The 23,647-nt window shown below is 37.4% G+C and overlaps 1 protein-coding gene and 2 pseudogenes across 1 annotated transcript; 2 read left to right on the forward strand and 1 right to left on the reverse strand.

The window, feature by feature from the left end:
- The first annotated feature begins 2,828 nt into the window (after positions 1-2,828).
- On the forward strand, positions 2,829-3,770 carry LOC130684688 (olfactory receptor 8H1-like; annotated as a pseudogene).
- Positions 3,771-15,507: 11,737 nt separating this feature from the next.
- LOC130685003 (olfactory receptor 1086-like) lies at positions 15,508-22,999 on the forward strand (annotated as a pseudogene).
- On the reverse strand, positions 19,202-20,149 carry LOC118926484 (olfactory receptor 8H1-like). Its single transcript, XM_057506574.1, has one exon. It carries the CDS (start codon positions 20,147-20,149, stop codon positions 19,202-19,204), a length of 948 nt encoding a protein of 315 aa, XP_057362557.1.
- Positions 23,000-23,647: the final 648 nt, after the last annotated feature.

Here is a 23,647-nt window from a genome sequence, read left to right on the forward strand (position 1 = left end):
TTCCACAAATCTTGGCATTACTCTTGGTAAGGTCTAAATGATGTGGTGATGCATTCTCTTCTAGAAGTGTCCCATTTTATTTGATCTCAGCTAAAGCCCTCTAGTCTTGAGAATGTATCTACTGTGAGCCAGAGTTGGTGGGAAGAAACCTTATTCCAATATTGTCTGTGTAGAAAATCATCAATCTCAAATGTTGCTCACAAATTGCATTTGAAAACCATTTTAGGTAAAAAATTTCTGTAGTGTAAAACTTGTTTTCCTTGGGACAAGCTCTGTTTAAATATTAGTGTGTTAATTTGGTTTTATTTGAGGTGAAAAGAAATCAGTCTAGAACGTTTGTTCGGGTCTGGTTAAATGGAAATTGTGATCTGAAAGAACCTTGGGAGCTACTGTGAACATTAGGTGGAGAGGAGTAAGTAGCCTTGCCTCTCACGCTGGTCATTTCAGGGCCCTTATGTACCGGGGGTGGATGATCACAGAATATTTAGTCTTCCGTGGGGACCAATTTCCAAAGAAGACTGCTTGGCCTGTTTTACGTAGCATGTTTCTAAGAATACATTCTAAGAGTCCAAAAGTTCAAGGACTAATTGCAGCTCCTTTAGGGTTCCAGGAACTTGTTGCCTTTTCCCTTAGAGGCCACACACTGGAGAGCCTGGGGCTTTGTCTCCTTTGTAAGGCCCTAAATTTTGACTAGAATGGTGGAGAAGCTCTTTCTAGAGAAATACCTCCTTACTCTGTGACTGATACCATCTGGGATAGAATGATCCATTTTTTACAATGAAACATTTTATATTTAAAAGGGTGATAACACCATAAGAGTCAATATGTTCACTAGGAGAAAATTAGAATGTAACAAAATGAAAACAAATAAAAACTTGTAACATCTTGATGAATTTCTCCCAATTATTTTCTTCTGTTCATGTAATGTTTATTTGTGTACCTATAGATTTGAATAATAATTATTATACTGTACAGTCAGTATCTAACCTCATTTCATGATAAAAAGGCCTTTCTGTTCTTTTATATTTCATAAATTAAATAAAATAAGATAAAATATAGAACAAGCACACAAAAAGTCTGCCCCGCTGCACATGCATGGCTCTGTGGGTGGATGAGGTGACTGTCAGATCAAATCAAGGAGCCTGCACCACATTTTCCTTGTGATGCCTCAAAAGATCTACGTATCATCTGATGAACTCCTCTGGGGGAAGCTAGTGATGGGGCTCTTGTCAATGCTTATACTGAAATTATGGTTTTTATCAACTGATAATATAACAATAGTCATAGTATTCCAAGAAATATCAGTCTATGTATTTAGACTACTTAGTCTAAATGTTTAGTCTATTTCCCTAGTAATGGCTTCTCTACTATTCTAGTAAAAAATCACGGCATCCTAAAGGAAGACAAACCCCCAGGCTCTCCCACCGTGTGGCCTCTAAGGGAAAAGGCAATGGGTTCCTGGAACCCTAAGGGGGCTGCAATTAGTCCTCGAACCTGTGTTCTTGGAAACATGTCAAGCAAAACAGGCCAAGCAGCATTCCTTGGAAAATTGGTCCCCAGAGATAACCAAACATTGCATGTACCCCCAGTACATGAGGGGCCCTGGAATTAAAAGCACGGGAGGTAAGAAAGGCTACTCTGCTTCCCTTATGTTCACAGGAGCTCCCTGAGGTTCTCTCAGATCAAATTTTCCATTTGAACAGGACCTGAACAAAAGTTCTAGGTTGATTTCTTTTTACCTCAAATAAAAATAATGAACACACTAAAATTTAAACAGAACTTGTCTCAGGGAACGCAAGTACTATATTACAGAAATTTTCAACAAAAACAGTTATCAAATTTAATTTGTGAGCAACATGTGAGGTTGACAAATTTCTAGACAGTTAATATTGGAATAAGTTTTTTCTGCACCAACTCTGGCTCACAGTAAGTATTACTCTTGAGTCTACAGGGCTTTAGTTAAGATCAAATAAAATGGGGATGCTAGGAGATGAGTGTGCATATCCATGTCATTTAGACTTTACAAAGAATAATGCCAGGATTTGTGGAACCAAATACAGAGAATTGATAGAATCAGGGTCTACAAGTGATGTACATATTTTAGAAGTACAGTATTTGAAATACATCTGTTTTTGAGTGCTCAAGTTAGGAAAAGATCATATCTTTTGAAATTAATATTCACATGAATTCCATAGTTTTAATACAGCCTACTAAAGCTACCTAGCTGGAAATTTCTTTGTCATGTATATTAAATGTCATGTATCCTGGAAACAAAGGGATGGTAAATAATGTGCAAAAATTGTTTTTTATCATTGTTTATTATATCTGTAGCATGTTTTCTCACATTTGCTGAAATTAAATGCAAACAGGAATACAGCATTATGAAAATGGTCTCTGGAGTCAATCTATCTTGGTAGAATCATGGTCAACATTTAATAGTTTTGACTCTGGATTAGTTACTTAAACTGGATGCTGCTTCTCCTCTTAATGTAGCTATTGGTGGGTGCCTATGGCATTATATTCTCATGTGAACTGTATGCATTATGAACAGGAAGCATTTAGAACAGGTCAAGTTCATTCTAATTATGCCAGATGTTAGCTATTATTATGTCATATCTAAATGTCAGTGTATACCTATTTCTATGTTTGGTCATAAAACTAAGATTTTTTTTCAGTCGTATTCTCTAACTCACTGATTGTTATCATTTTCTGGCAACATAACAGTAAAGTATATATTCCATGTCATTCATACAGACACAAGCATTTCTGAATTCATTGCTGCTTAATGTCAACACTGACTTCTCAGCAGTTCAAACCAGCTGACCACTATGGGCAGAAGGAATACCACACAGGTGCCTTACTTCATCTTTCTGGGGCTGACGGATTCCCCGGAGGTCCAGCTGGTCCTCTTCATGCTGTTCCTGCTGATGTACCTGATCACAGTGCTGGGGAACGCAGGCATGGTGCTGGTGATCCGCCTGGACGTCCAGCTTCACACCCCCATGTATTTCTTCCTCAGTCACCTGTCCTTTCTCGATCTTATTTACTCAACCATCACCACACCTAAAACTTTACATAACTTACTGACTTCCACCAAGTATATTTCGTACATGAGTTGCTTCACCCATATGTATATTTTTGTTCTTTTGGGTGCCTCTGAATGTATTCTTCTTTCCTCGATGGCATATGATCGCTACGTAGCCATCTGCAACCCCCTCCACTACCCAGTTGTTATGTCCAAAAGACTCTGCTGTTCCTTCATCTTGGGGTCCTACTTTGTTGGTTTTATGGATTCCACTGTCAACGTGCTTTACATGAGCAGATTGCATTTCTGTGGCTCCAATGTAATTCGCCACTTTTTCTGTGACCCATCCCCAATTTTAGCCCTGTCTTGCACCAACACGCATGAGGTTGAAATGATGTTATTTATTGGTGCTGGTTAAACTCTCCTGGTGTCTCTTATCACAATATCTGTGTCCTATGTTTCCATTCTGTCTACCATCCTGAAAATTACTTCCAATGCAGGGAAGCGGAAAGCCTTCTCTACTTGTGCCTCCCATCTCCTGGGAGTCACCACCTTTCATGGCACTCTGATGTTTGCTTATTTAAAACCGAGTAAGTCCTACTCTTTGGGAAAGGATAAAGTCGCTTCTGTGTTTTATGCGATTGTGATCCCCATGCTGAATCCACTCATTTATAGTCTTAGGAACAAAGAAGTAAAAAATGCTCTCATTCGAATCATGCAGAAGGACTCCAGGAAAATAAAATAACAATGATGCTAAATTTTTTTTTTTTTTTTTTTTTAAGCATCTTTTTGAAATGTTTAATAGGTAACATCAACTTAAATGACTTTAAGTAAACTTTGGCAGCTGGGACACCCACTGTACTTCCAGGACATGTCCGTTTCAGTTAAACTTAAATTAGCATTAATGCTTAATATTTTTTTTTTTTTTTAATAATTATTTTTTATTGAAGGGTAGTTGACACACACTATTACATTACATGAGTTTCAAGTGTACAACACAGTGGTAGAACATTTATATACATAATTCTAGGTTCCAGCTATCACCCTACCAGGCTGTTACAATATCTTGACTATATTCCTTATGCTATACCTTACATCCCGGTTACTAATTTATTTTACCATTGGAAGTCTGTCCTTTTTTTTTTTTTTTTTTTTTTTGTGAGGGCATCTCTCATATTTATTGATCAAATGGTTGTTAACGACAATAAAATTCTGTATAGGGGAGTCAATGCTCAATGCACAATCATTATTCCACCCCAAGCCTAATTTTTGTCAGTCTCCAATCTTCTGAGGCATAACAAACAAGTTTTTACATGTAGAACAAATTCTTACATAATGAATAAGTTACATAGTGAACAGTACAAGGGCAGTCATCACAGAAACTTTCGGTTTTGCTCATGCATTATGAACTATAAACAGTCAGTTCAAATATGAATACTCATTTGGTTTTTATACTTGATTTATATGTGGATACCACATTTCTCTCTTTATTATTATTATTTTTAATAAAATGCTGAAGTGGTAGGTAGATACAAGATAAAGGTAGAAAACATAGTTTAGTGTTGTAAGAGAGCACATGTAGATGATCAGGTGTGTGCCTGTAGACTATGTGTTAATCCAAGCTAGACCAGGGCAATAAAACATCAACGTATGCAGAAGATTTCTCTCAGAACGGGGGGGTGAGGTTCTAAGCCTCACCTCTGTTGATCCCCAATTTCTCACCTGATGGCCCCCCTGCGACTGTGCCTGTCTTAGGTTGTTCCTCCCTTGAGGAATCTTACCCGTCTCTGGCTAACCAGTCATCTTCCGGGGCCATACAGGGAAATGTGAAGTTGGTAAGTGAGAGAGAAGCCTTATTGTTTGAAAAAGTTAACTTTTTACTTCTTTGCATATTTATGCCCTGTGGCTTCTATGCCCAGCATTTGTCTTGAGGTATCTTTACCACTTGGAAGAATTATGATACTCGGTAAATTTGATATGAGGTACGAATTCTATTTAAGGGTTGTAATTAGGAAGGAAGAAGAAAAGCTATAGAAGTAGCAGGCGGAAGAAAACATGGGAAGATTGATTATTTCTTTGATATATCTTCTTGTAGAGTAACTTCAGCATGTATAGGTTTTAAGCTACTACTTAAATTGCACACACACATTAACATAATAGGAGTATAGTTACATAACCAAAGCATATCTGTAATTACCAGCCATCTGCAGTGAAACCAAGAAAACCAGTTAGGCACCTTAGGCATTTGTGAAAACTTATCTATGATATGGTGGATATTGTCCAAATGAACTTGAACAGTCTGAGAGAAATCAGACAAATTAAAACAACCCATTCCTGGGGACTGTTCACATGCCATATGTTCTTTTAACAATAAATAGTTTGTAGTTGTAAGACTTTGGAGCGCTACAATTTGCACTTCTCCAAATTCTTGGTTGAGTTCCAACAGTATAGATCCAGTCCAATTTTGTTCTTTTACTGTATGCACAGGCCAGCTTAGATATCTCCTTCCTCATTCCCATGGCAAGTCCAGGAACTGGTGGGATGAGTGCATCTACAGCTGTAGCAGTGCGTGGATCTTTGTTGGGGTTTTTTGATGATCATCTTCTGGCATGAGTCTTCCAGAGGGTGCAGATGTTGGAAGTTCTTTTTCATATCGCATCTTAGTTCATTTTTGGGGTAGCCCAATTAGGCTTTGATCCTCTGTATAAACACAAACAGACCCTTTGCCTACACTTTTATATGCCCTTTATACCCTTGTGTAGAACTCGTTGGAGGTCACCACACAGGAACTGCCCTTTTTTTTTTTTTTTTTTTTTTTTTTTTTTTGCTATCACTAATCTACACTTACATGACGAATATTATGTTTACTAGGCTCTCCCCTATACCAGGTCTCCCCTATAAACCATTTTACAGTCACTGTCCATCAGCATAGCAAAATGTTGTAGAATCACTACTTGCCTTCTCTGTGTTGTACAGCCCTCCCTTTTCTCATACCCCCCATGCATGTTAATCTTAATACCCCCCTACTTCTCCCCCCCTTATCCCTCCCTACCCACCCATCCTCCCCAGTCCCTTTCCCTTTGGTACCTGTTAGTCCATTCTTGAGTTCTGTGATTCTGCTGCTGTTTTGTTCCTTCAGTTTTTCCTTTGTTCTTATATTCCACAGATAAGTGAAATCATTTGGTATTTCTCTTTCTCCGCTTGGCTTGTTTCACTGAGCATAATACCCTCCAGCTCCATCCATGTTGCTGCAAATGATTGGATTTGCCCTTTTCTTATAGCTGAGTAGTATTCCATTGTGTATATGTACCACATCTTCTTTATCCATTCATCTATTGATGGACATTTAGGTTGCTTCCAATTCTTGGCTATTGTAAATAGTGCTGCAATAAACATAGGGGTGCATCTGTCTTTCTCAAACTTGATTGCTGCATTCTTAGGGTAAATTCCTAGGAGTGCAATTCCTGGGTCAAATGGTAAGTCTGTTTTGAGCATTTTGATGTACCTCCATACTGCTTTCCACAATGGTTGAACTAACTTACATTCCCACCAGCAGTGTAGGAGGGTTCCCCTTTCTCCACAGCCTCGCCAACATTTGTTGTTGTTTGTCTTTTGGATGGCAGCCATCCTTACTGGTGTGAGGTGATACCTCATTGTAGTTTTAATTTGCATTTCTCTGATAATTAGCGATGTGGAGCATCTTTTCATGTGTCTGTTGGCCATCTGTATTTCTTTTTTGGAGAACTGTCTGTTCAGTTCCTCTGCCCATTTTTTAATTGGGTTATTTGTTTTTTGTTTGTTGAGGCGTGAGAGCTCCTTATATATTCTGGACGTCAAGCCTTTATCGGATGTGTCATTTTCAAATATATTCTCCCATACTGTAGGGATCCTTCTTGTTCTATTGATGGTGTCTTTTGCTGTACAGAAGCTTTTCAGCTTAATATAGTCCCACTTGTTCATTTTTGCTGTTGTTTTCCTTGCCCGGGGAGATATGTTCAAGAAGAGGTCACTCATGTTTATGTCTAAGAGGTTTTCGCCTATGTTTTCTTCCAAGAGTTTAATGGTTTCATGGCTTACATTCAGGTCTTTGATCCATTTTGAGTTTACTTTTGTATATGGGGTTAGACAATGGTCCAGTTTCATTCTCCTACATGTAGCTGTCCAGTTTTCCCAGCACCATCTGTTGAAGAGACTGTCATTTCGCCATTGTATGTCCATGGCTCCTTTATCAAATATTAATTGACCATATATGTCTGGGTTAATGTCTGGATTCTCTAGTCTGTTCCATTGGTCTGTGGCTCTGCTCTTGTGCCAGTACCAAATTGTCTTGATTACTATGGCTTTATAGTAGAGCTTGAAGTTGGGGAGTGAGATCCCCCCTACTTTATTCTTCTTTCTCAGGATTGCTTTGGCTATTCGGGGTCTTTGGTGTTTCCATATGAATTTTTGAATTATTTGTTCCAGTTTGATGCTAAATTTTTAAGGCAGTTTTTCTTCTCTTTTGTGTATTTCCTTGTTCCCTTTCCAAAAGCAATTGAATCCTTTGTTTGTCTTTCTGTTGATTCATCATTTACTTGACCAAATATGTTCTGCCTTTCATGGCATAAGGGGACTCTGAACGATGCTTTCTGTCTCAGTTGATTCCCAGGTATCTTCAGTTTAAAATAATTTTTGACATTGTGTCTTTTGGATCCCTCCTATTCCCAAATTATTATTTTGAATCTCTACTGACTTCCAATGTGATAAACACTGGTTTTACTTTTGTGAAAAGAATGTTTATATTTATTGAATGGAATAATATTTAGCTTATAGCAATAAATCTTATGATAAATCTGTGTCTATGGACATTTTTTTCTTATTGCTTGATGATTAAAGTTATGTAATCATGTAACAAATGTATTAAGGCAACTTTATTTCTTTGTTTCTCAGTCACCTATATTTTCTTGCAGAATAATTCTTTTGTCAAATATTTTGATTTGCTTATCACCATAAGAGCATTGTATTTTGCAAAGTACAAGTTATCATTGTTAGTGTTATAACCAAGATTCAAAAGAAAATTCTCACCTAATAAGGGACTTCTTAAGACATGGCAAGCAGCTTTCTGAATAACTTTTAATCACAGACAAAAGTTTAATTCTACATTAGAACTACCAAAGTATCCATCTCCTTGTGTTATACTAAGAGTTTTTAATTTTACAAAGTAATTTATAGTATACTGATAATGTATGCATATAAAACAATTTAATTTTTCTAATGTTTTTCATCTCAATCGATTTCTAATAATATAATTCTTTGGTGAAACACATATAAACACTTTTATTTTAATATTTTGCTAAATTACTTTCCAAAAAACTTGCATGATATCTAATTTCATCAATAAAATTATATTTATTTAAAAGTTTAATTATAAGCTATGGACAGAAATATAACGAATGTACTGCATAATAACATCTCATGAGTGAGAAGAAAAAGTCAAAACCAATAAGGTGAAAATTAATGAAGATACATTGAGTAATCATGCTCTTCAGCCCTGAAATTATCAATGGATTTTATAAGACACAATTTGAGGGCATAAAGTTACTCTGTCCTTTTTATTCAGAAATGAGCTTGAGAACATGGTTATCGGTCCAAGATTAAGAAAGCAGAATCAAATTAAATCAAATATAAGGGGTGAAATCAAAGGAAATAGCCTTTCAGAAACATTACAAAATTACAGATAGAGGTATTGTTTAGGAATACCATTGAAGCCACAAGGAATCCAGATGTCCTTAAAGATTTCTTACTCCAGCTATTAAAAATGGTAGGGTGAATTTTCCCAGTAGGCTAAAATATAGAAGGGCAACAAAAATCAACTTCTCAGATATAGCAAGACTTTTGATTATATAAAAAGATAATTTCTCCAATCGTCACCAGAAGACCCTACCAAGCAGAGTTCCCTGGTTTGTCTATATTGTTTTATTTAATCCTTATAACAGCCTTATGAATAAGTTGGTATTATTACTCTGTTTTATTAAATCTCAGAATAGTAGTCAAGTTAACATGACCAAAGTCAGACAGGTACTAAATGCATGATAGAACCAGGATCTTAAAACAGATCTGTTTGACCACAAAACATAGAAATTAACATAATTAGTTAGATTATGGCTTATTATAGGTCACAGAAATCAAAATCCTCAATATAATTTGTTACTGTAGATTTTTCTTTGCTTTAAAATGAAGATATAAAAAAGAATATATAAAAATTAGTGTTTTCATTCAAGGCAGTAGATTTTCATACATGGTGAATTGTTAATACTGGCCAACATTTATTTAGGTGCTCCTATGTTAGGTGCATAGATATTTATTATGGTTATATCCCCTTGTTAGACTGACCCCTTTATCATTATGTAATGTCCTTCTTTGTCTCTTGTTACTTTCTTTGTTTTGAAGTCTATTTTGTCTGATACAAGTACTGTAACTCCTGCGTCTTTCTCCCTCTTATTTGCATGAAATATCATTTTCCACCCCTTCACTTCTAGCCTGTATATGTCTTTGGGTTTGAAGTGAGTCTCTTGTAGGCAGTGTGTAGATGGGTCTTGCTTTTTTATTCATTCTGTAACTCTGTGTCTTTCAATTGGTGCATTCAGTCCATTAACATTTAGTTTGATTATCAATAGATATGTAGTTATTGCCATTTCAGGCTTTAGATTCGTGGTTACTAAAGGTTCAAGGATAGCTTCTTCACTATCTAACAGTCTAATTTAAGTCACTTATTACACTATTTCAAATACAATCTAAAGGTTCTTTTTTTTCTATCCCTTCTTTTTCTTCCTCCTTCACTTTATATAGTTAGGTATCATATTCTGTACTCTTTGTTTACCCCTTGACTGACTTTGCGGGTAGTTGATTTATTACATTTCCTTAGTAATTGAGTAGTCTACTTCCTTCGCTGTGGTTTTATTTTCTCTGGTGACAGCTGTTTAGCCTTAAGAGCACTTCCATCTATAGCAGTCCCTTTAAAATACACTGTAGAGATAGTTTGTGGGAGGTAAATTCCCTGAACTTTTGCTTTTCTGGAAATTGTTTAATCCCTCCTTCAAATTTAAATGATAATCTTGCCAGGCAGAGTATTCTTGGTTGGATGTCCTTCTGTTTCATTGCATTAAATTTATCGTGCCACTCCCTTCTAGCTTGTAAGGTTTCTGTGGGGAAGTCTGATGATAGCCTGTTGGGTTTTCCTTTGTATGTGGTCTTTTTTCTCTCTTTGGCTGCTTTCAATACTCTCTCCTTGTCCTTGATTGTTGCTATTATAATTATTATATGTCTTGGTTTTGTCTTCCTAGGGTTCCTTGTGTTTAGAGATCTCTGTACTTTCATAGCCTGAGAGACTATTTCCTTCCCCAGATTGGGGAAATCTTCCATGTCCTCAAAGAGACTTTCTTTCCCTTTTTTCTCTCTCTTCTTCTGGTAACCCTATCATGCAAATGTTGTTCTGTTTGGATTGGTCCTACAATTCTCTTATTATTCTATCATTCCTACAGATCCTTTTTTCTTTCTGTGCCTCAGCTTCTTTGTTTTCCTGTTCTCTAATTTCTATTTCATTTACTGTGTCCTCTACCTCATCTAATCTGCTTTTAAGTCCCTCCATTGTATGTTTCATTTCAGATACTGTATTTTTCAAAGTTTCCACTTCTTTCTTGAACTCCTCTCTGTGATATTTTCCTGTAGGTCCTTGAGCATGTTTATAATTTTTATTTTGAAATCATTGTTGAAAATATTGGTGATTTCAGTTTCACTTAGCCCCCTTCTGGTGCTTGTGGGATTTTGTTTGTGCAAAGTTCTTTTACTGTTTCATATTTCTAATGGTTACTATGGAATAATAACTTTGTGTAGGCAGCACCCTCTAGTGCTAGAACCTCTACCCTCTAGGGTTGCCCAGCACCTGGAGCAATGGCGGGGGTCACATGTGAGCAGTCCCAGTGCCTGCCAGGAGGAAAGAGCTCTTTCCTGCTTTCTGGTTGCAGTGACTACCTCCACTTCTAGGTCCAGAGGGCCGAATACAAAGGAGGAGCCTCTGCATTATGCCCCTGCAGCTGCCGGAGGCAGGGCTGCCCTCCAGCTGGCCTGGTGCAGTTGTGAGGGCATCAGGCAAGCAGACCAGTGCCTGCTGGGAGGAAGGAGTGACAGGATATATATTGCAGTTGGGGCCTCAGTGCTGCATTGCTAGCTAGTGGGATGGAGCATCTGAAGCTCCTGAAAGTTCCCAACCTGCTAGGCTGAGTGCACTGGGATGATTTTGTCCATCTGGTCTTTCTCCTAAGCAGTAAATTCTGTATAATCCTTGCCCATTTAGCACCCCTCTCAATGATGGGAAGTCTTTCAAAGTGCCCACTTTTATTTTTTCCCAGAGCAGCCAGTTGTGGGTACCTGTTCTCCACAAGAGGCTGGAATTTCAGCCTGAGTATTCTGCCTGTGTTCGCTTTCCAACTCCTCTAATCTCCAGAGGACCATGTAATGTGGGTTCATGCTCCCAGAGCAGTTCTCCAGGGGTGGGTGTTTAGCAGTCCTGGGCTTATACTCCCTCCCTGCTCCATTTCTCTTCCTCCTGCCTGTGAACTGGGATTGGGGGAAGGCTTGGGTCATACTGAATCATGACTTTGCTACTGAATCATGACCTTCTTTTTGAGTTCTTCTCTTTTCCCCAGATGTAGGCCATCTCCTGCAGTCTTCAAGTTGCTCTTTCAGGATTAGTTGTATTTGCTGTATTTTCGTGTTATATGTAGTTTTGGGAGGAGGTTTATGTCTCACTTCTCATGCCACCATATTTTCCCCCCTCCTATGCTGTTTTATTTTTCAGTCTGTTATTGCTGTGGTGTTCTTGTAATGTTCCTGCTAATTATTTTTATTCCTTAAGCTTATGTCTATTTTACTACCTTTATGATACCTTCTCTACCAAAATAACAAGTATGAATATATTTCCAGACTAGGTCTATTTAAAGAAGCATTGCAGGAATTCCTGAAGAAGCAAATTAGTGAAAATGAAATAAATTGAATGAAACTGGCTTCTTGATATCAGGTAGAGTCAGATTTGCACTTATGCTGTTTCTCAGAAGTTAGAGGTCCATTGAGAAATGCATCCCAGAGAGTAGTGTAGTATATAGTAGGAGTTTGCACAGGCTATATGCCTTTCAAAATATGGTGGTGGAGGTATGGGTAGATAAACTATTCAAAAATAGCCTAAAAACAACTAAAAAATTGCACTTCCCAGAGAAGGAGCTATAGAAATATCAGTATTATGAAATATAAATGTATTAGAGAAAATATAATATAATTTTAAGTATAATAAATCTGTAAGGGAAATGTTCATTTGTAAGGTTATCTCCCTTTCCTTGCCTGTGAGAGAAGGCTGACTAAATCTCTAGAAATTTATCCATGGAGAACACAGGGGCTTATATCTGCATAATAACCTTACCTTTGTTTCCTTTATTTTTTCTGGTAACCTTCCATAACTGCACCCCACCTGTTAACAGCTTCTTTTGCCTTTAGCTGGAAGTGGTCTTTAAGGTTGTGTCTGGGCCACTTCAGGAGGAGCTAACTTGAAAGATAGAGAAAACATGGCTAGAATAATCCAAGAAAGAGCGTAAGGATGAGTGGCTCACTTTTCCGTGTGTAAAGAAGGCATACGTTTTACAAAATTTCTGTGTGTCTTTTATTACAGGAGGGACTCAGCCTAGAACCTAGAAGGGCAAAATGAAAATATTTTTTCCTCCTCCACAAACCTAATAAAATAGGGGAACCAAAAAGATAGAACTTAGGTAACATTAATGAATTATAAACAAGACAAAACAAAATGAAGATCGTTTATTCATAAAAGATAAAAGAGCCATTTCTTTCATGAGTCAGAAAAGAAAGAGAAAACAGTGAGTAGAACAATCCAGGAGAGCGAGTGAGAGAGTGGTTGAGCAATGAGAGAGAGAGGGGAGCAATGGGAGCATAAGCACGGAATCGTCCGTGATTATGAGATATTCAGAAAGCTGTTTCCCAGGTCCTAGGGAATCCCTCATTAGGTGAGAGTTTTCTTTTGAAAACTTGGTTATAACAATAACAGTGATTACTTACATTTTCAAAAATGCAATGCTGTTAGGGTGATATGCAGTCAAAATATTTGACACTGGGATTATTCTGGGAGAAAATGAAAATATGGGCTGCCTAGAAGCAACGAAATAAAATTTACCTTGACGCATTTGGTACATGTTTACATAACTTCAACAATCAAGCAGTAAGAAAAATGTCTATAGACCTAGATTTTAATAGATGAGATCTATTGCTGTGAACTAAATATTATTCCATTTGTGGTTATAAACATTCTTTCACACTCAAAACCATTGCTAACTACACAGAGCAAAAGTGTCACGAGCAAAAGCTGTGTTTGCTTTCTTAACAGTTACAGTGGTGACAATGGCACTGGACTGAGTTTTTGATGCCTGGTTGAGTAAGGAGAACAATAAAAACTATATGGAATGATGAATATTAGCAAATAGGGTTATAATGGTCATTTTATTAAATAAAACCCTATTAGGACTGTCAAATGGCTTAACTGTTTTATGGAATTTTCCTAACGTTGATTTTTAGTGAATTCCAGTGTTCGCTGATACAATGGAAAATATATTTACATCGCTATTTTGGTGTTTCTGTTAAACTGACAAAAAATTGAATTGTTTTAAGGAAAAGTTCTCTGTGCCTGTGGAATTCTTTTAAAGTTGAAATCTAAATCTTAATAGTTCTAGGCAAATTGAATGGCATCCAATATACATAGAGGAAATTCTATTTATATAAAATGGGAGAAGGCCTATGTACAAGTATATGAATATATGTGTGTTTAAATTCTACCTCTCAAATGTTAATGTCATCTGATCTTGGGTAACCTTTTAACTCCATTGATCTTTTATTTACTCATCTGTAATTTGGGTCAGCCCTTCTAGAGGAGAAGGAAGATTGACTCACCCTCTGTAACTGTTTCTTCTTGAATTGCCTAGCTGTGTGCATTCTGAGTGTGGGTGTGTTTCTGTATGTATGTGTGTGTGATTGTCACCTATTGTTCTACATTCCTCATCAAAACTGAAGATGGTATTGCATAACTAATCAATCGTAGAAGGTGGTAAAAGTTTATTAATAGGCAGTTAGTAGAAATTCAAAACACTAATTTGAGAATTGGAGGGATCCAAATGACACAGTGGCATAAGACTATCTTAAACTTGGAAATCAACTGAGGCCGAAAGAGGGTTTTCCAGTTTCCCTTATCCAATGGAAAGCAGAAAGTTCTGAGAACGAGCCTGCCATAAACGTTCTCTCTGGGGGTGTTGGAGGAAGGAGACAGAGATCAGTTTCCCCACCATACCAGATGGGATCACAAAACTTCTCATCACTCATTAGGTCCCTTAAAAGCCCATTTGTTTACCCTGTAGGAGCCTTTTCTCCCTTCCCTTATTCCTCTTCAGTGAAGCATATATACCTCATCTCTAAATACAGAGCAAGCTGGTTTACTTGTGCACCTACAGAAATCTCTTTCTTTCATTTGTCTTTTGACAGTAAACCAAAGAGGGTAGAAGAAATATCTTCTTTCCTCACAGAATGCATTGCATATATATGTCTTTGTATAAGCACACACACATACCCTCCCACACACAAAAAATGCATGTCATATATGTGTGTGTATTTCCAAAATCCAATGATAAATATATCTTTGCACATATACTGCCCAGAAAATACCATTCTTTTCTTCTCCCACAAGTTCACAGGCACTTAACAGTGTAAATGCCAGTAGCATCAATAAATATTCTTTAAATGTTCCTGCTTGAAAATTCATGTCCACTGAGCAAGTATCTTTCTCACAATAATTTTTTTCACTACTTCTTTGGCCTCTGTGTTTCTCAAACTATGCATCACAAGATTTAGTATTAGCAGTGAAAGGGTGTAAAACCCCAACAAGATTTTGTCTCTATAATGTGGTAGTTAGAGCTGGTTCCCAGGTAAGCAAATATCACTGTCCCGTAGAAGAGAGTCACTGTGGTCAGGTGGGAAGCACAGGTGGAGGTGGCTTTATATCTGCTCCTCCTAGACTGTATCTTCAGGACAGTGAGAAGGATTCCAATATAGGAAAACACCACTAACAGGAAGGCGGTCACTGATGTCATTCCAGAGAGGACAATAAATAATATCTGATTGGATTGGGTATCAGAACAAAAATGTTGAAAAAGTAATGGGATATCACAGAAAAAATGATTAATGATGTTGGGCTCACAGAAAGACAGACTGAGCAAGCCGCTCATGTGAGTGAGGGAGTTGGCGCAACCTAGGATGTAGGAAGCAATGACCAGGAGGAGGCAGAATGGGGGGTCATGTGACCTTTGCAGTGAGGTGGTCAGCAATTTTGTGTATTTCTTTCATATTAATATGTTTTACAATTTTATGACTATCTTCAGTTGTCCCCCTGAGCTGTCAACATGCAGGCTGACTCTGCCCACAGTATTTATACTGAAGGGTTTACAGACAAGCATGAATTGCAGATAATCTTGCTCTTCCTGTTTTTAGCAATCTATCTCCAGATTATGCAGGGAAATTTGGCTTTGGTTTTATTGGTCCTTGTGGATTTGTGGCTCCACACCCTCCACACTTGATTCTTTGACACAAAATCTGCAAACTTATTTGGGGTAGAAGAGAAGCAGGCACCTCTCACTATTACTCTTAGGGATCTGCTCAAAATTTTACTTCCTGTATCCACAACCCTACATTCTCAGGAACAAAGATTAAAGGATGCAATGAAAAATATTTTAAGGGAAATTATTGTTTAAGAAGGTAAAAGTTTAGCATTGAATGAAACTGGAAAGAATGTTGGGTGTCAGTTTATTTTTCAATGGTCATATCCAGAAAAGGAAATGCCTTGGTTTTTTGTTGTTGTTGTTGTTATCATTAATCTACAATTACATGAAGAACATTATGTTTACTAGGCTGCCCCCTTCACCAAGTCCCCCCACAAACCCCATTATAGTCACTGCCCATTAGTGTAGTAAGATGCTGTAGAATCACTACTTGTCTTCTCTGTGTTGTACAGCCCTCCCCGTGCCCCCCTACACATTATACATGCTAATCATAATGCCTGCTTTCTTTTTCCCTGCCCTTATCCCTCCCCTCCCATCCATCCGCCCCAGTCCCTTTCCCTTTGGTAACTGTTAGTCCATTCTTGGGTTCTGTGATTCTGCTGCTGTTTAGTTCCTTCAGTTTTTCTTTGTTCTTATACTCCACATATGAGTGAAATCGTTTGGCACTTGTCTTTCTCTGCCTGGCTAATTTCACTGAGCATAATACCCTCTAGCTCCATCCATGTTGTTGCAAATGGTAGGATTTGTTTCCTTATGGCTGAATAATATTCCACTGTGTATATGTACCACATCTTCTTTATCCATTCATCTACTGATGGACACTTAGGTTGCTTCCATTTCTTGGCTATTGTAAATAGTGTTGTGATAAACACAGGGGTGCACCTGCCTTGGTTTTAATTAGTGCTTTTTATACATATCATGCAATAAATCATTAATCACTCCCTCAATGCAGCATTTTACAAAATATAGATAAATTGCATCATATTCATACCTCTGACATGTTTAGAATGATCCATATTCAATGTTCAATTATACACATACTGCCATTAGTCTGTATAACTTGGATTTCACTTGTGTATTAGAAAAAGAAAATGTTTGATACCAGAATGTATATGTAAATTTCATCTAAAAAAGAGAAACTTATTTTCAGATGCACATAACTGCTCATGTAGTAGACCAAATTTTATGTTATAAAAAAATCAAGGTTTCTAAGCCACAGATCTCAAAAGTGCTTTGATGTGTATGACTACTGGGGAAGAATTTTTTGTTAGAAATAAAAATCTTCATCAAAAGTGTTTCTAAATATACATCTACAACAAAACTCAAAGTTTTTCAGTATTCCAGAATATTAGGCTTCTACCATTCAAATCAGTTATTCAAATTGGTAAGGTAAGGATGGCCAGAGCGATCCTTTATCTACTAAAAATATTCAATTATTCTTTTAAATTCACCAGTAAGACAAACTGGTGGAGGGACTGGGAATCAGTTACTGAATCTCTCTGTGCCCTGGTTTCATCAACAGTAAAATTCATCCTTCAGAAACATTTATTGAGCCACTGTATCAGGTGCTGGGGATATAACATTAGTGAAAGTAAAAATCCTGTGTCCACAGAGCTCACATGATGGGAAGCAGGGGCAGAGAAGAAACAAAGATGCAGCTAAATACTCAAAATGTTAGCTGGAAGTTCCTGTAAAGGGAAACAAATGTTGTAAAGACATGAGAGAGGTACAATATTAAATAAGGAGATAAGGAATGTTCTCAGAAGAAAATAAGAAAAATCAGCATGCAGTTATCCTCAAAAAAGGAAGGTTTAGGATGAAGAAGTGAAAGTGGAAAACATCTCAGGCTGTATCCGCTCTAATGTGTACAAAAAGCGTTCAGGGGCCAAGTGGTGAAGCAAAGTGAGGCTGACAGACAGAACAATAAGGAATGAGTTATCAGGGCTCAGGGGCGGTGGTGAGATCACTTTGGACCAGGGGGCTCTTGTAAAGGTATGGCTTTTACTCTGAGTGTCTTGAGAAGCCTTGTAGGATATGTGAAGAGTGACAGGCCCCATCACACTGCGTAGCAGTGTCAGTCTGGCTCTTACACTGAGATCAGAGTGAGAGGGACAAGGTCACACAGAGAGACAAGCTAGGAAACTGCAGCGCTAATTCTAAGACTGAGATGATGGGTCCAGGACCAGGGTGACAGCAGAGAAAGAGCTGAGAAGTAGTCAGACTCCGAACAGATTCTGTGTTTAGCATAGCATGCCGATTGGCTGGATGTGAGGCGTCTGTGATAAAAGCAGAATTCCAGGATCATACTTAAATCTTTGTCTAAACAAGGAGGAAGATCACTCTCCATGATGTGAGATGGAAGTTTAGATATTGCTAGTACTACCTGAAAGTTGTCGTGTGATGATAAACTATGTTAATTATATAGCTAAAGCCCTTCAAATATTGCCTGGCTCTTGGTAAGCTCTCTGCAAAAAATGGTAATACCATATCTATCAATTACTGGGTTGCAACCACAGCTGTTCATATTTTATCCATGCACTTTTCTAATCTTAATTTATTCCACATTTACATGAAACAGCATTTTGGCTTTGCACCGTAAACATGGACAATATGTCTTAAATAACATCAGACTACATCTTACATGATAAAAGATACTACTGTTAACAGAGAAATTACAGGGCAAATGCAAATAACTTAGAAGGCATTTCTATTTCCATAATTTTTCAATATTTTCCATATCTCTCCATGCTATTCTACCATTCTAAATCCAAAATTATGAAGTGTTGTATTTTCCTTAGCTGTTGTGCATTTGTCAATTATATTAACCAAATAAAATTCACAAAATGCAAGTGAATAATCTTTAAGAAAAATCATTGTGCATTAATAATTCTATAGGAATGTAAGTCTTCTAACGATCGTGGCCAGTATTTATTAGTATTTCCTACATTGGTTTAAATCCATTACTCAATATAATCTTTAAAATAACTCTGTGGACCTGGAATTACTATTTATTTTGTACAGTTGAGAAAACTCAGGCTTACATTTCAGGAGTTATTAAGGGTTATACAGCTAAAAATGTAGCAGATCTAGAATCTAAATCTTGGAATGTTTGGATCTAAAGCAAGTGCTTGTCATCACTCTGCTATTTCATCTCTATATAAAAAAAATGAAAAATTTGAAGCTTTTATTATTGTGCCAAAAATTAATCTCCTTTGCTTAATAAAATTCCCTGGAGTTAGAATATTTGTGAGACATTGTATAATATACTTGAGGACATGACAATTAATATTCTTACTTTGAACATCAGTTGCCCTTAAAAACACATATATTTAGGTGATACATTTAACACTTATTTCACGGTTTCCTATTACAAGTAGGTTTGTAAAGACATATTCCTGGAAATGCCCAAGATCTTATTTAGTCAGATAATGGAAGATACAACAGAAATCAATACGAATTAAGGGATTCAATTGTTATTGAGCGAGAATAAGTAAGTACATCAAAGGGAATAAAAAATTCCTAAAAGTTAGCATCACTGTTATTTTAATGGCCTGGTGTCCTGTCTCTTCTGCATGATTTGAATGAGAGCATTTTTTACTTCTTTGTTCCTAAGACTATAAATGAGTGGATTCAGCATGGGGATCACGATTGTGTAAAACACAGAAGCTACTTGATCCTTTCCCAAAGAGTAGGACTTACTTGGTTTTAAATAAGTGAACATTGTAGTGCCATAAAAGATGGTGACTCCCAGGAGATGGGAGGCACAAGTAGAGAAGGCTTTCCACTTCCCTGAAGTGGAAGTAATTGTCAGGATAGTAGACAGAATAGACACATAAGACACACATATTGTGGTAAGAGACATCATTAGAGTGGAACCAGCAAGAATAAATATCATGATTTCAATGTCATGTGTGTCAGTGCAAGACAGGGCTAATATTGGGGATGTATCACAGAAAAAGTGATGGATTACATTGGAGTCACAGAAATGCAACCTGCTCACAAAAAGCACATTGACAGTGGCATTAATAAATCCAATGAAGTAGGACCCCAAGATGAGGGAGCAGCAGAGCCTTGTGGACATAATGACAGGGTAGTGAAGGGGGTTGCAGATGGCTATGTAGCGATCATAGGCCATTGAAGAGAGAAGAATACATTCTGTGGCAATCAAGAATACAAAAAAGTACATCTGGGTGAGGCAGCTCATGTAGGAAATATACTTGGTGGAAGTCAGTAAGTTCTCTAAGGTCTTAGGTGTGGTGACGGTTGAGTAAATGAGGTCGAGAAAGGACAGGTGACTGAGGAAGAAATACATGGGGGTGTGAAGCCAGACGTCCAGGCGGATCACCAGCACCATGCCTGCGTTCCCCAGCACTGTGATCAGGTACATCAGCAGGAACAGCAGAAAGAGGACCAGCTGGACCTCCGGGGAATCTGTCAGCCCCAGAAGGATGAAGTCTGTCACCTGCGTGGTATTCCTTCTTCCCATAGTGATAACTGCTCTGAACTGCTGAGAAGTCAGCATTGATTCTTAGCAGCAATGACTTCAGAAAAATCTTGCGTCTGTATGAACGACATGACATATTTATTGTAGTGTCGTGTTTTATAAAGTGATTATAATGATGGAATAGAGATTATGAATGAAAAACCTTAGAGTCATGGCCATCATTGTATAGATCCATGCAATACAAATAAATTGACATTTAGGTAAGTCATAATAACAACTAACATTATTAGAATGAGCCTCACACTGTTGTAAATGCTTCCTTTGAGTAATGCATTTACTCCACATGAGAACATATGCCATATGTGCCCACCATTAGCCACATTGTTTAGATGAGAAAAAGGGTCCAGTTTAAGTAACCAATCCAGAGTCAGAGCTATGAAATGCTGGCTGTGTTTTTACCAAGATAGACTTCAGGAAGCATTTTCATAATACTGCATTTCTGTTTACATTTAATTTCAGCTAATGTGAGAAAAGATGCTACAGACATAAACAATGATAGAACAACAATTTGGGGGTGTTATTTACCTTTCTTTTGTTTCCAGTATACATGACACTTAATAGCATGACAAAGAAAATTTCAATCTAGTTGATTTAGCAGGATGTATTAAAACTAAGGACAACATGTTAGTGTTGATTTCAAAAGATATGATGTTTTCCCAACTTGATCACTCAAAATCAAATTTCTTCTAAATACCATATTTCTAAAATATGTACATTACTTGTAGACCCTGATTCCATCAACAATCTATTTCTGGTTCCTTGAATTCACGTACTATTCTCATAACATTCCCATTTGATTTGATCTTAACTAACACCTTCTACTCTTGAGAATAATACTTACTGTGAGCCAGGGTTGGTAGGAAAAAAATCCTTGTTGCATTATTATCTGTTAGAAATTTGTCAACCTCACATATGTCTCACAAATTAAATATGAAAAACCATTTGAATCCAAAACTTCTGAAGCATGATACTTGTTTTTTTTTTGAGAAATGTTATGTTTAAATTTTAATCTTCTCATTTTGTTTTATTCTGAGGTGTAAAGAAATCAACCTAGAACGTTTGCTCAGGTCCTGGTCAAATGGCAAATATGATCTAAAAGAACTTCGGGAGCTCCTGTGAATATAAGCAGTGCACAGCAGCCTTGCCTCCTATGCTTTTAATTCCATGGCCCCTCGTGCATGGGAGCTGATTATCGTGCCACATCTGCTCCTCCTTGGGGACCTGCTTCTGGGGAACATTGCTTGGCCTGTTTTGCATGGCATGTTTCCAAGGATACAGGTTCAAGGACTATTTGCAGCCCCATTAGGGTTCCAGGAACAGGTCGCCTTTTCCCTTAGAGGCCGCATGGTGGAGGGCCTGGGGGGTTTGTCCTCCTTGGTGATGCCTTCAATTTTTGACTGGAATGGTGGAGAAGCTATTTCTGGACAAATATCTCTTTACTCTGTGGCTGAAGCCATGTGGAATGTGAAGATCCATTTTTCACAATGAACCATATTATATTTAAAAGGTGATACTGTCATAGGAGTAATTATGTACATCAGGAGAAAATTATAATATAAGAAAACTCAAAGAACAAAATGAAAACAAATCAAGACTTGTAACGTTTTGATGATTTTCCCACAATTATTTTCTTTTGTTAGTGTAGAGCTTATTTGTGTGCCTATAGATTTGCATAATTATTATTATACTGTATATTCAATATCCAATCTTCATTTCATGACTAACAGGCCTTTCTGTTCTCCTTTTACACTCCATAAAATAAGATAAAATAATAGAAAATGCAAGCACACCAAAATTGTAAGATCAGCTGCACCGACATTTTATATACTTTATGAAGATCTTCAATTTTCCCTCATGAGGTGGCAACATTCAGAATGTGTCTGGAGTCACCATATATATACTGAAGGGCTTCACAGAGGAGCTTGAATTGCAAATAATTCTTCCTGTTTTTAGCCATCTACGTCTTTGCTATGTAGGGAAACCTGGCTTTGGCTTTATAGGTCAGTGGGGATTCCTGACTCCAAAAACCATGTACTCTTTTCTCAGTGTGCTTTCACCTATCTTAGTGTGCTCTGACCTATAGGTGCCTGCTTCTCCTCAGTAATTACCTGAGATATGTCAGCAGATTTTGTGTCAAAGAATAAAACCATTTGGTTCCTTGGATGTGCAGCACAGATGCTTCTCCTTGTTACTTGTGGATCTGCACAGTGCTTTCTCCTTGCTTCAATCGTATATGATCACTATGTAGCAATCTGCACCCATCTCCTCTACGCAGTGAGCATGTCTCCCCGAGTCTGTGTGTCCCATATCATTGCTTCCTGTGTTGGTGGCAGCCTGCATGCTTCTGTACACCCAGTGGACACATTTAGCCACTCCTTCTGAGCATCTAATAAAATCAGACATGTCTTCTGTGACATCCCTTGTCTCCTGGCTATTTCTTGCTCTGACACTCACACAAGCCAGCTTTTGCTCTTCTACTTTGGGGGGTGGGCACTGAGACAGTCACTACCCTGATTGTGCTGATCTGCTATGGCTTCATTCCGTTGGCCATTCTGAACATTCATTTTGTTGAAGGGAGACAAAAAGACTTTTCTACATGTGGCTCTCACCTAACTGGAGAGACAATTTATCAGGGAACGATCTTCTTCATGTATGTGAGACCAAGTTCCAGCTATGCTTCAGACCATGACACGATGGTGTCAGTATTTCACACCGTTGGATTCCCTTGCTAAATCCCATCATCTTAGCTCGAGGAACAAAGATATAAAAGAGGCAATGATAAGTGTGTATCAGAAAAATTGGTTTATCAACTCCTTCTATTTTTCACACTAGACATTAAACAGAAACAATTTAAGAATGATGTGCATTGTCTCTATATCAAGAACTTACGATAAAAATGTTTTGTTTTAGGTTCTTAGTGTCTTTTTATTATTCTTGCACATATTTAAGTAAAGACCATGACTACAGGCTGTAATGCTCTGAGTCAGTATCCAGTGTACGGGGCTGTTTCTCCCAGAGCCGGGGCCCATTGGTCCATGATCAAGGGATAGAAATGGTGGTGGCACTTCTCACTGTTACTCCTAGGGACCCACTCAAAATTTTGCTTCCTGTATCCACAACCTTATGTTCTCAGGATCCAAGATTAAAGCATGCAATGAAAAACATTTTAAGGAATACTATTTCATAAGAAGGTAAAATTTTAGCATTGAATGAAACTAAAAAGAATGTTGAGTATCATTTTATTTTTCAATCATTAGATCTGTAAAAGGAAATTACTTTGTTTTAATTAAGTTTTTATACATGTTATACAATAAATCATTAATCAGTCCCTCAATGTAGCATTTTATAAAGTTTAAATTGTATCATATTCATACCTCTATGTTTATACTGATCCATATTCAATATTCATTTATAGACACATTGCTGTTAGTTTGTATAACTTGGATTTCACTTGTGTATTAGAAAAAAAAAATGTTTGAG

The sequence above is a fragment of the Manis pentadactyla genome, chromosome 9 (genome assembly GCF_030020395.1).
Source record: "Manis pentadactyla isolate mManPen7 chromosome 9, mManPen7.hap1, whole genome shotgun sequence".
In the NCBI taxonomy this organism is placed as follows: domain Eukaryota; kingdom Metazoa; phylum Chordata; class Mammalia; order Pholidota; family Manidae; genus Manis; species Manis pentadactyla.